The sequence below is a fragment of the Globicephala melas genome, chromosome 7 (genome assembly GCF_963455315.2).
Source record: "Globicephala melas chromosome 7, mGloMel1.2, whole genome shotgun sequence".
In the NCBI taxonomy this organism is placed as follows: Eukaryota; Metazoa; Chordata; class Mammalia; order Artiodactyla; family Delphinidae; genus Globicephala; species Globicephala melas.
This window is the reverse complement of record NC_083320.1, coordinates 32,775,982-32,788,603: the sequence shown is the minus strand read 5'-3', so window position 1 is coordinate 32,788,603 and position 12,622 is coordinate 32,775,982. Positions and strand designations below refer to the sequence as shown.

Genomic DNA, 12,622 nt, shown 5'->3' with positions numbered 1-12,622 from the left:
CAACTGCTAGAGCAAGTAGGGGTTGAGAAAGAGAGCTTTTAAATGATGGAAGCAAATCCACTTAAGACTCTGGGAAGGAAAACTAAACTCAGCAAAATGAGTCTGTCAGAGGATCTGATGAACTGAGGACACTGGGGGATTTGAGAACAGGTCACTGTAAATACTCATTTTTGTCATTAGAAACTGTCCACAAAATAATTTAATAAACTACTATTTTTACATTAAACCTTTCATTTAAAAAAATGCAAATGAATATTTATTTTAAATGGGAATTGTCAGATAGATATCTATGATTTCATACCATTGAGTTTTAGCTGATATTTCTCAACTATCTTCAGAAGTTCAGTGCATGTCTCTTGAATGGAGTGAAAAACCTTTGAAATATAAATTTTATTAGGACAATGTAAAGAACCATAAACAAATATAAAATATTTAAAAAGCACTTCAAAAGCAAAACATTTTCTTATAAGTATTATGTCTATTTTCCTTGACTGTGATATACTTCAGTTTTGATTTTATTTCAGGTGTAGAAAAAGCACATTTAGATTTCCCCCATGAGGGTTGGAAGAAATGGTGATAAATACATGGGAACTAATAAAAATTTATAACTGTGGAATTTGTCCTCCCCTCAGCTCCAAACTGTCTAAATAGCAAAAATGTAAATCTAATATAAACTACATCAAACATTGCTTACCACTGATGAAAAGAGTATAGATAGCCTTAGAAAACACTAACTAACTCGGAGTCTGACTTTTCTCCAATACTGGTCTAAGCAAAACAGGTCAGTGAGTTTACCATAAAAATTAAATAATGTGTTACAACATCAAAAATAAATTACTTTTGGATTATTTTTGTTTAGAATTTTCCATGAATATTAATCCCTTCATTATCACTGCTGCTAATAGCTAACAAAAAAATAAAATATCCAGTAGGCTCCCATTTCAAAGCAAGTGAAAATTTGAGATCAGGACACATACACGTGAGGTAACTCTTCACACATATCTATACATTTAGGTTTTCCCAGAGAAACAAGCCAGCATGGGTTTTAGGGTGCAGCCTAAAGAAAACTCACAAAGTCCTTCGCTGAAGAGTTGCTATGAGACTTTAGTTCAAAAAGACCTTGGCACTGTGGTACAATATTAGGCCCTAATCCTTTGAGATTATCAAATGAACTTCCAATATCACCATTAAGCCTGAATGATCTATCTCTGATGTAGTTTTGTTGTTATTTTGATGTTTGATCAGATCGAAGGAAGACTGATAACAGACACTAAAATCTAAGTGGAGGAGCAACCATCAATTTTCCACGTAAGTTTAAGTATGTTTGAATTACACTTGGTATATGGATTTGGCAATCTAAAAAGCCATTTTAAATCCATATGGAAGGGGATTAGAAAAGAATACAAAAATGATAGTTCTGTTATGATGAAGTGATTATGATTTTTTTTCCCATGGGTCCTTGGAAGATTTACATACTATTGCTTTTCACTGTTATAATAAAAATATCTTTTTCAGTTTTAGTGAGATATAATTTGACAAACAAAACTGTAATATATTTAAAGTGTACAACATGATAATTTAAGTATGCATACTTGTAGGTATACTTAAAATGAAACTATTTCTCATTCTTAAAAAAATTAGTACAATTGTGGGAGAAAGTTCTTGATTGATTCCAAATATTTGTCTAATGGACAAGAATTACACTGAATATAAAATGTCACCCACACATTACCTAATGATGTGAAACAATACAAAAAAATATACATCTGTGGGAATATATGTAGCAACAGTGAAGAGTTCCCCTGGTGCTAAAACATATTACTTAAAGTCCCTTCATTTTTTTTCCATATTTGTCACTGAATCCTAAGAAGAATACTTTTCAACACAAATTGTACTTTTCAACACAAAAAGTTTGTTAAATAGAAGTAATTTCTATTTCCATATTTGTTAGGGCAATTACGAAAGTTTATTTTCTGCAGAATAAAATTACTTAGTAGATTAAGACCTATTTAATTAGACCTCTATTTAAAAATATTTAAGAATATTTAAGAATCCCAACAGATAACTACATTCCAAGCGTAACAGAACTCCTGCCTGGAAATGTTTGTAAAAGTTACATTAGTATATGTACATGGAATTAGCAAATCTGCATTTAAAAATCTAGATTTTTTTCATTAACGTACATGAGAACTTCCTTCTAATTAGCTTAATTACTTAAAAGCATTTAAAGTTTAAAGTTGTTTCCTGGTAATTAGTCCTTTTATTTAAAATGAAAAACAGAACCAAAAATGCATATGACATACTTCAATTAACTCCACCCCTTAATAATAGAAACAAAAACTCCAACTTGTAAAATCCTCACTCACTATTTGATTTCAGTTAATGTATTGCAGTGAGTTATAGACTTCAGATAAAATAGTACAAAATATTATGACATGATACATAATGAGTATATGGTCCCAATTAGAAATATAATTAATTCATTAACATGGCATAAAAATTACAATACTTGTGCCAGAGAAATTACTTAGTTCATGATTTATCTAATTTATGAACACCAGTTCTGCCAATCCTCAATCTGTGAGAATTATGATCTATCCAGAAGATCTGATTGATAAATGGATACAATTATTCTATTATCAAGTTTTGCATTTATCCCGATAAGTTCTTCAGTATGAAAGCTTGTCATAGTCCTCTTAGTCATCCTAGATAATAACAAGTTATATGCAGTACACAGAATCCTAAAATTTACCTCAAGTTTAGCATCCAGTTCAGCATCAGATGCCACTACGTGCTCATCCTCCTTTTTCCCGGTTGCTTTGATGAAGACCTGTTTGGTTTTCCAGTATTTCTTTTGCATTCTGCTGACTACTGACTGGTTATCTTCTGGTCTGGGTTGCCCAAAAAAATCCATGGAGTGACTACAAGAAATAACTAAAATTAAATTTCTTAAAAAATATTTTCAATAATAAATATCTATTTAGCCAATATTCAATCTAACTGAAAAACTGAAAAAGATACTAAATTGAATATTAATGTTGACAGCTAAACATGCTAATGTTTACTTTGTATGGTCTAAATTTATGTTTTAATTATAACTTGCACAAGTAACAGGCAAAAAGATTAATGATACATTAATTAGGTGACAAAGTGATAAAACTGTTATGATTTTGCAGTAATGGCTGGAAATAATTTTATTTTGTTCGACCAATCTCTATTTGTAGACACTTATTAGTTTCTGATTTTTGCTTTTGTAATAATACTGAAAAATGAACCTGTACACACATCTTTGCATCCTGCTATCATTTCCTTAGGAAAACTTCCTACGGATTAACTGCTATGTCAGAAGAATACACATTTAATATATACCCTCAGATATGCAAAGATTCAGATATATACTCTTCTTTAAAAATCACTTAAAGAAATACTTTAGTATCCAATAAATTAACAAAAATAAAGATCTTAAGTATAAGGGAGATATGTTATAAAAGAAATAGAGATGAAAATTGTAACCTTTTGTAAACTTAGAAATTAATGTCTAAGTAATTGTTCTTAACATGGTTAACATGGCTACATTAAGGAAATGCAAATGTGAAAAGTGTTCATTAATGAAATGTAAAAAAAAGAAATAATAATAATAGTTTTAAAAGCCCAGACTATTCCAATAAATGGTGGGAGGTAGGAACAAAGGGAGGTACTAAAATATGTGACTCATTTCCAGGGGAATCAATAGATAACTAATGTATTCTTAATGTTGGTAAAGAAATAGAAGTTCACTTTCTTTTTAGTTTGAAATTACTAATCAAATAAAAATAGGATGTCTAATTTCTAAGTTATTAGGAGCAAAACAAAAGAACGAGAAAAACCAGCAAAAGCAAAAGAAGACTGGAAAAACAGGAGTAAGGCAACATAACAAATTGTGTAAACTAAGATGACAGAATAAGAACAATTATATTATTTACTATAATAAATGAAAACTTCCTCTTAAATACAAAGAATCTCAAATCATAAAAAATAAAACAGTATATACAATTATATGCTATTTGGGATCCGCTTAAAACAAAACGATAAAGAATTATGGGTTAAGATATGCCAGGTAGGGACTTCCCTGGTGGCTCAGTGATTAAGAATACGCTGGTCAAAAAGAAAAAAAAAAAGAATACGCCTGTCAATGCAGGGGACACGGGTTCGATCCCTGGTCCAGGAAGATACCACATGCCATGGAGCAACTAAGCCCGTGCGCCACAACTACTGAGCCTGTGCTCTAGAACCCACAAGCCACAACTACTGAAGCCCGTGCACCTAGAACCCATGCTCTGCAACAGGAGAAGCCACCGCAATAAGAAGTCTGCGCACTGCAATGAAGAGTAGCCCCAGCTCGCTGCAACTAGAGAAAGCCCACATGCAGCAACAAAGACCCAGTGCAGCCAAAAATAGATAAATACAATAAATTTATATAAAAGAAGATATACCAGGTAAATATAGTAGAAACAAAATGAAAGCAGGGGTAGCCACATTAATATCAGACAAAGTAGGTTTAAATAAAAAGCATTATAGGGCTTCCCTGGTGGCGCAGTGGTTGAGAGTCCGCCTGCTGATGCAGGGGACACGGGTTCGTGCCCCGGTCCGGGAAGATCCCACATGCCGTGGAGCGGCTGGGCCCGTGGGCCATGGCCGCTGAGCCTGCGTGTCCAGAGCCTGTGCTCCGCAACGGGAGAGGCCACAACAGTGAGAGGCCTGCATACCGCAAAAAAAAAAAAAAAAAAAAGCATTATATAGAACAAAGACAAAATGTAAAGTCCACAGGTGGCCACTCTTCCAGATATTTGCTGGATATTCTCCTTTGGATATCCTCCTGGATTCCTGGACAGTATAGATTAATTATCATTTAACTGTAGCACCTCTCATGTGCTATGCTGGTAACTGGGTTGGACATAATTTGGCATAGAAAATAGTACAGGGGGGTAATGGATTTGATGTAAGCATTATACCGTCTGACAGAAAGTCTTGCGGGAAAACTTGCAGTTTATCTTTCCCCTCCAATTTCTGTCTGCTTTTGCTTGCTTTTGATGGTTTTCAATTAGTTTTCCCCTCCAGATTGTTATCAGCATGAGGGTCAGTCCAACTGTATGACAAACTGCTGATCTCTTCTACTAAGCTGACGTAGGCTTAGGCCCAATCAGTTAAGAGAACAAACTTCTTAGGAGTATCAGAAGAGAACATCTCTTCCCCACCTCAACTCACTTGCTGATGTAGCTTGAACAGTATACTCCTGGCCTCTCTCCACTCCCTCACTAGCTCCTTCATACACAAGGAAGAGTAATTTATCTGATTGGATTTGAGAGCAATAAACTTAGTCCTCCCCTGCCTCTCTGAAATCTATCCTGCCTGCAGAGAGCACACATTCCCTGGCAAGGGGAGGACAGTGACTGGGTGGGTAAAACTGCAAAAGGTGAGATTTGTACATTTGCAATTTTTGGCGGAGGGCACTGCTAAATCTGCTTGCCACTGGGGGTAGGTTGAGTAGAAAGCCAAGTCTTACTGGCTTGACATCATCAGATGACAGAGCTCAAGGCTGGAGAACTACCAGAAATTTAGGAAGAATATCATGGAAGGGAGGGAGCCAAAGAGGAGACGATCTCTGTACACAAAGAGCTCCCAAGACCTGTGCTGTTCACTAAACTAATCATGAAGTGAAGGAGGGGACCCTAGGGGTCCTCGCAGAAAATCAGCAGGTAGAAACTGAAGTAAAGGTTTCAACTGCTACCACTACAGTGGAGACAAGAGTCTGGAATTTGAATTCAGTCAAGTTAACTGCCTTCTAGAATAAAAATTATTTTTCAGAGAAGCAAAACAGAATTCAGAGTCTCTAAAATCCATCATTTAAAAAGGCAAGTATCGGGCTTCCCTGGTGGCGCAGTGGTTGAAAGTCAGCCTGCCGACGCAGGGGACATGGGTTCGTGCCCCGGTCCGGGAAAATCCCACATGCCGCGGAGCGGCTGGGCCCGTGAGCCATGGCCGCTGAGCCCGCGCGTCCGGATCCTGCGCGTCCGGAGCCTGTGCTCCACAACGGGAGAGGCCACAAGAGTGAGAGGCCCGCGTACCGCAAAAAAAAAAAACCCACAAAAACAAAAACAAAAGTCAAGTATCCAACTAAAAAACACTAGACATGCAAAGAAATAGGAAAATGTGACCCATACTCCATGAAAAAAAGTCAGTAAAATAGATTCCAAAGATTTCTCAGATATTACAATTATCAGACAAGCACTTTAGACCAGCTATTATAAACATGTAAAAGACTTAAAGTAGGATATGTGCACAATAAATGAATAGACAGAAAATATCAAAAGAAAACAAGTGAAAATTTCAAGTTGCAAAGTTCAATAAATGCAATTAAAAACTGACTGGATACTCTTAAGAATAAACAGAAGATGGGAGATATAAGAAGTGAAGCTGAAGATGAATCAATAAAAATTACCTAATCTGAAGAACAGAGAAGAAAAATAAAAAGACCCTGAAGGAGAGGAGGAATAGAAGGGGAATGAAAAATATCTGAATAAAACAACCTAGGGCTTCCCTGGTGGCGCAGTGGTTGAGAGTCCGCCTGCCGATGCAGGGGACACGGGTTCGTGCCCCGGTCCAGGAGGATCCCACATGTGGAGCAGCTGGGCTGCTGAGCCTGCACGTCCAGAGCCTGCGCGTCCGGAGCCTGTGCTCCGCAATGGGAGAGGCCACAACAGTGAGAGGCCCGCATAACGCAAAAACAAAACAACAACAACAACAACAAAAAAAAAAATCCTAAATTTTGTAAATGACATTAACTTATAGACTGATAAACACAAGGAAAATCACAAATAGGCACATCATAGACCAACTGCTTCAATTCAAAGACAAAGAGAAAATCTATCTTGAAAGCAGAGAAAAATGGTATATTACACAAACGGGAACAAAAATATAAATAAGATGGAAGCTCTCAACAAAAACAACAAAAGCTGGATTACAATGGAAGGACATATTTAAGGTGTTGAATGAAAGAAAGAAAAACTATCAACTCATAATTCTCTACTGAAACTGTCCTTTAAAACTGAAATCAAAATAAAGCCATTTTCAGATAAAGAACTGAGAAAATTCATGGCCAGGGGACTATTAGAAATGCTAACAAACTCTACAGGCTGAAGGGAAATTACAACAGTAATTTATCTATAGGAAAGAATGAAGATGACTGGAACTGGTAAATGTCTGGGTAAACATAGGACATTTTTCTTTCTTAATTTCTTCAAAAGTTATATATAGTTTAACATAGGCAGACAACAATAAAATGATAGCTCAATCATCCCAATATTCTGTCATTTCTGTGTCATTTATACCTTCACCTATTCCCTACCACCTTACTCCATAATCATTATCATCATCAACATTTTATATGGTTATTTTTGATAATATTTACATACAATGAAATGTACAATTTTTAGCTGTATACTTTTGACAAATAGGTATTATGGTATAGAACATTTCCAACTCCCCAGAAAGTTCTCTTGTATCCCTTTCCAGCCAATGCCTAGCCTACCATAAATAATAAATGTTTTGATTTTTTTTCACCTTAGTTTTTCCTTTCCTAGTTTGTTCTTTTTTATCGCTGAACAGTAGTCCATTGTATGAGTGTTAGCAGTATGCTTTAATTTTTCACTACTGTAAATAAATCTGCTATGAATATGCCTATACAAGTCTTTTGTGGACAAATGTCTTCACTTCTCTTCAATAAAACCTAGAAATGGATTTTTCTCTATCAAAGGATTGGTGTACACTTTATAAAAAATTGCTGTTTTACATTCCCATTAGCAATGTATGGGAGTTATAATTGTTCCACAACCTCAATAACACTTAAGGTTGGCAGACTTTTTTAGTTTTATCCATTCTAGTTGTGTAGTGGTATTTCCTTACAGCTTTAATGTGTATTTTCCTGACAACTGATAATGAACACTTTTTCATGTGCCAACTGGCCTTTTGTATATCCTCCATTGTTGTGTTTGTAAGTCTTTTGCTCACATTTAAATTGGTTTGTTTGTCTTTTTTTTTTAGTATTGAGCTGTAGAGTTCTGGAATTTAGATTGGGATGGCACTGAAGCTGCAGATCAATCTGTGAAGGACCGGCATCTTAATAATATTGAGTCTTCCACTTCATGAACATAGCATGTATCTCCATTTATTTAGGTCTTATCCTAAATAAATCCTGTCAATCCTAAATAATCCGGTGGATAGAAATACTCTCAGTTTTGGTATCTATGACACTCTATTTTGCCTTCATTCATAAATGATAGTTTAATTGTATATAAAAGTATAGACTGGCAACAGTTCTCCTCTTTTTAAAGCTATCATTATTGGTCCATGCAAGACTCATTCTTTTGTTTGTTCATTTATTTGTATATTCATTCCTTTTTAACCCCTTCCTCATATCCATCTCTCATCACAATCATTCAATGTGTTTGATGTGTACCTTTTTATTTGAATGTGTTCTTGTAAAATGTGTTATGTACATATGCTAATCTACACAAATAACACTGTGCTGTAGATTCCATTTCTGATTTTTTGTTGTTTTTCTTTCACTCAGTATTTATTTATTTACTTATTTATTTACCTGGCTGTGCCGGGTCTTAGTTGCAGCACGCAGGATCTTCGTTGGAGCATGTGGGATCTAGTTCCTGACCAGGGATCGAACCCTGGCCCCCTGCATTGGCAGCTCAGAGTCTTAACCACTGGGCCACCAGGGAAGTCCCCAGTCCTCTGTTTTTAAGTTCTATGTATGTTGCTATGTATGTGTCTGTTTTGTTGTTTCCATTATATAACATTCCTTAGTGTTCCTTAACTGAGGATAGAAGCCCTGATACCTTAGGTCGTCTATTGCAGTCAACGAGAAGTCTGGGCTCCTACTGTCCCTCCTTTTTCTATTTGAATCTTTTAGAAAAGAGTTTTTATCTGTGATGTCCTGAGATTCTCTAAGATGTATTTAAGTAGAGTGTATTTTCCTTATGGAGGTTCATGTCTTCCTTCAGTTCTAGAAAATTCTAAGCTGTAATCCCTTCAAATATTCCTTTTCAGCCATAATTTCTTCTTTTTATCTGAATCTTCTATTGGGTGTTATTCTTTGTATGTCTTAATGGCTCATTTTTTTATCTGTTTGTCTGTCCTATATTTTGGATAAGTTCTTCAGTACAATCTTCCAGTTTATGAATTCTCTTTTCAACTCTGTTCAGTCTAGAGTTCATCATACCTATTGAGTTTTTTTTTTTTTAATCCAGTGCCTGTTTCTTTCTTTCTTAATTTCCAAGTTTACCAATTGGTTCTTCTTAATATTCTCCTAATTTTTTATCCTTTTTAATGACATCATTCCATAATTTTTCTCTTTGGCACCCTAAATATATAGAATTCTTAGACTTTTTATCTGGAGTAAATTCATTTTCCAAATATTGATTTTGTTGGTTGAATTCTGTAAGCTTATTTTGAGTATAAAATCTTTACTTTTCCTTTTTCCTCTCTTTGGTTATTCCTCCTTATCTAGTGATTATAGATCACTAGATCTATAATCTAGTTGCCTCCACTTCACCTTCAGGGTTGCTACTTTCACAGTGTCATATACTGATATTTTAGGGACCCTGATATAGTGGTATCTGAAATACTACCGATCTATTCAGGGTGTTGAAGGAGCATTGCATGTGAAACACTTTTAATTTCTACCAACCTGCAGAACCTGAACTCCCAGAAGCTAGGACCTACTTCTATACTGAGAGCTCAAGACGTCTGTTTCAGTCCACTCACCTCTCTTGTCTATTTTGTTTCTAGTCCATGTTTATCTTATTATCTAGCCAAGATAAACTTTCTGGGTTTTTTTTTTTTTTTGATTACTATGAATTTGGAGCAGAACTTACCATGCCATCTTAACTAGAAATCTCCTTTCTTTCTTTCTTTTTTTTGGCCGTGTTGCACGGCATGTGGGATCTTAGTTCCCCAACCAGGGATCGAAACTGCCCCCTGTAGTGGGAGCACAGAGTCTTAATCACTGGACCGCCAGGGAAGTCCATAATCTCCTTTATTTCTAGAAAGAGTACAATATTTTTTTTACTTGAACACAGTCATCACATGGAACACTTTACTCATTTTTGCATTATATAATATTTAAATTTGTATTTGTAGCTATCTCTTGGATATGGAATACAAATATTAAAACAAATCAATATTCTCTTTAGAGGTAGTTCTATACTCACTTTACTTATAACATCTCGTTACTATGACATCACAGAGAAACAAGCAAAACAAACTGATGGTAATGTGCAAACTGAAGCACTGAAATCCCCTTGAGAAAAATAATCTGTGAAGACTTTTGACTAAATACAACATCACCATTTGATGTAATTAAGAAAATACATTAGACAAGGTTGCTGTTTAATATTAATGTAGTATTCCTGATTACTCTAGCTCCCAAGCCATGAATTTTCTCTTTTTTCTTTTTTTAAAGGAACATTTATTTATTTATTTATTGGCTGCTTTGGGTTTTCATTGCTGCGCGTGGGCTTTCTCTAGTTGCAGCGAGCAGGGCTACTCTTTGTTGTGGTGCATGGGCTTCTCATTGTGGTGGCTTCTCTTGTTGCGGATCACGGGCTCTAGGCGTGCGGGCTTCAGTAGTTGTGGCACGTGGGCTCAGTAGTTGTGGCTTGCGGGCTCTAGATCGCAGGCTCAGTAGCTGTGGTGCACGGGCTTAGTTGTTCCGCAGCATGTGGGATCTTCCTGGACCAGGGATCGAACCCATGTCCTCTGTGTTGGCAGGTGGATTCTTATCTGTACAGCCTAATAGGTAACGTGGAGCCAATGAAGGTTTTGGAGCAGCAGAAAGACTAAACAGAGAGTTTAGAAAATCTTTCCATATTCCAGATATAATCTAATAGGAGTCTAGACCAAGGACATTAGCATAAGAATATATCTGAAGGAAGAATCTATAGAACTTGTTAATAATGATTCAAGTTTTGCCCCTGAAAAATAAGGGCAATTAGGAGAAGCTATCTAAGTGGGAACACTATGCATTTGATGTGTGAAATTTTGAATTTGAAATGATAAGGGACATCTGAGTTTACAGAAATATCTAACAACCAATTAAAACCGTAGTAGCAAAGGTTGTTTCAAGCTTGGATCTCCAGTCATACTGCCTAGGTTTGAGGCCAACAACTCCACTATTTACTAGCCGTGGGATATTGTGCAAGTTACATTAATCTTTCTGACCCTTAGTTTTCTCATCGGTAAAATAGGAATAATGAAGTAAATAGATTGCTATAAGAATCAAAAGAGAAAATACATGTAGAGCACTTAGAACAAAAATTGTTGGCAGTTAAGAAGCATATTATTTTATGCTTTTTCATTTTAATTTTTAGATTGGAAATGGTGATTTGGGAGCTAACTATATGAAGATAGTTAAGCAGTGAGAACACAGGAGAACTTCAAGAAAGAAAGCAGAAAGGTGGTAAAATTTGAAGGTTTGAAGAAGGTGAATCAAATTTGTACTAGGTTCTTAGTATTGTGCTATGGATTAACCATAATAAGAATAATAGTTTAATGAGAAATATGTTCTATATATAATAGACACTTAAATCCCATAGTTGAAAGAAATTGAAAAGAACCTTAGAGGTTACCTAGTTCAACTTTCTATTTCTGTTATCTAGTTCAAAAGGGATGGAGACTTCCATACAATGGAGACCAATAAAAGAAATTTAAAAATCTTAATCATAACTGAGAGAATATAAAACAATTACACAGAGAAAATTTATTCGATATAGAGTTAGAGTGAAAAGCTTATACGAACTCCATCACCCAACAAGACTGCTATAAAGAGATTAAAGTGTCATTTATCCTCATTTGCCATAAAATCATTCACCAGAGCAATAGCAATACAGACTATGTGTGCTGATTAAACAGTTTTTATAAGTAAAATAGCTTTTTGTCTTTGATTGACCAATATGAAACTGCCAACAATAGATCATTTCTGACCTACAAAATCAGCAATTTCATATGGTTCAACCTAAAAAAAGGAACTCAAACAACTCACCTCAGAAGAAAGTGTTTTGTGGGTAAATGATGTGCCTAACCAAGATCACATCTCCACTGCATTTCAGGGATCTAGGCTGATGGGCGAACACTATGGTCCTCTGGCAAAGTAGTCCTTAGCTGCCTTCCTGCTACAGCAGCGGAATTAAGTAGATCCAGCAGACTGCATGGTTTACACAGCCAAAATTACTATCATGGTCTTTTACAGAAAAAGTTTACAGAACTCTGATCTAGATCATGGTTCTCAAAGCATAGTCTGAAGGGTCATAAGTCTCTTTAAGCTAATGTTTACTCTTTGTTCATATGTATGTATACATACATACGTATGTACACACACACATATATATATGTAATTTTTAAAAATAAATTTATTTTATTTATTTATTTTTGGCTGTGTTGGGTCTTTGTTGCTGCACGCGGGCTTTCTCTAGTTGCAGCGAGTGGAGGCTACTCTGCTGTGGTGTGTGGGCTTCTCATTGCGGTGGCTTCTCTTGCTGCGGAGCGCAGGCTCTAGGCGCACGGGCTTCATTAGTTG

At 35.7% G+C, this 12,622-nt stretch overlaps 1 protein-coding gene across 2 annotated transcripts in view; it reads right to left on the bottom strand.

The window, feature by feature from the left end:
- The window catches only part of ICA1L (islet cell autoantigen 1 like), a 69,414-nt gene that overhangs the window by 39,113 nt on the left and 17,679 nt on the right, over positions 1-12,622 (bottom strand). Inside the window, exons 1-3 of one of the 2 annotated variants that reach the window (XM_060302040.1) lie at positions 9,924-9,974; positions 2,753-2,921; positions 302-374 (exon numbers count right to left, since the gene is read on the bottom strand). In XM_060302040.1, the coding sequence (XP_060158023.1) occupies positions 302-374; positions 2,753-2,921; positions 9,924-9,931 (250 nt within the window). In that variant the 5' untranslated portion in view covers positions 9,932-9,974. Of the gene's footprint in view, positions 1-301; positions 375-2,752; positions 2,922-9,923; positions 9,975-12,622 lie in introns of those variants that run through there. The other variant, XM_030854414.2, reaches the window with a different exon arrangement.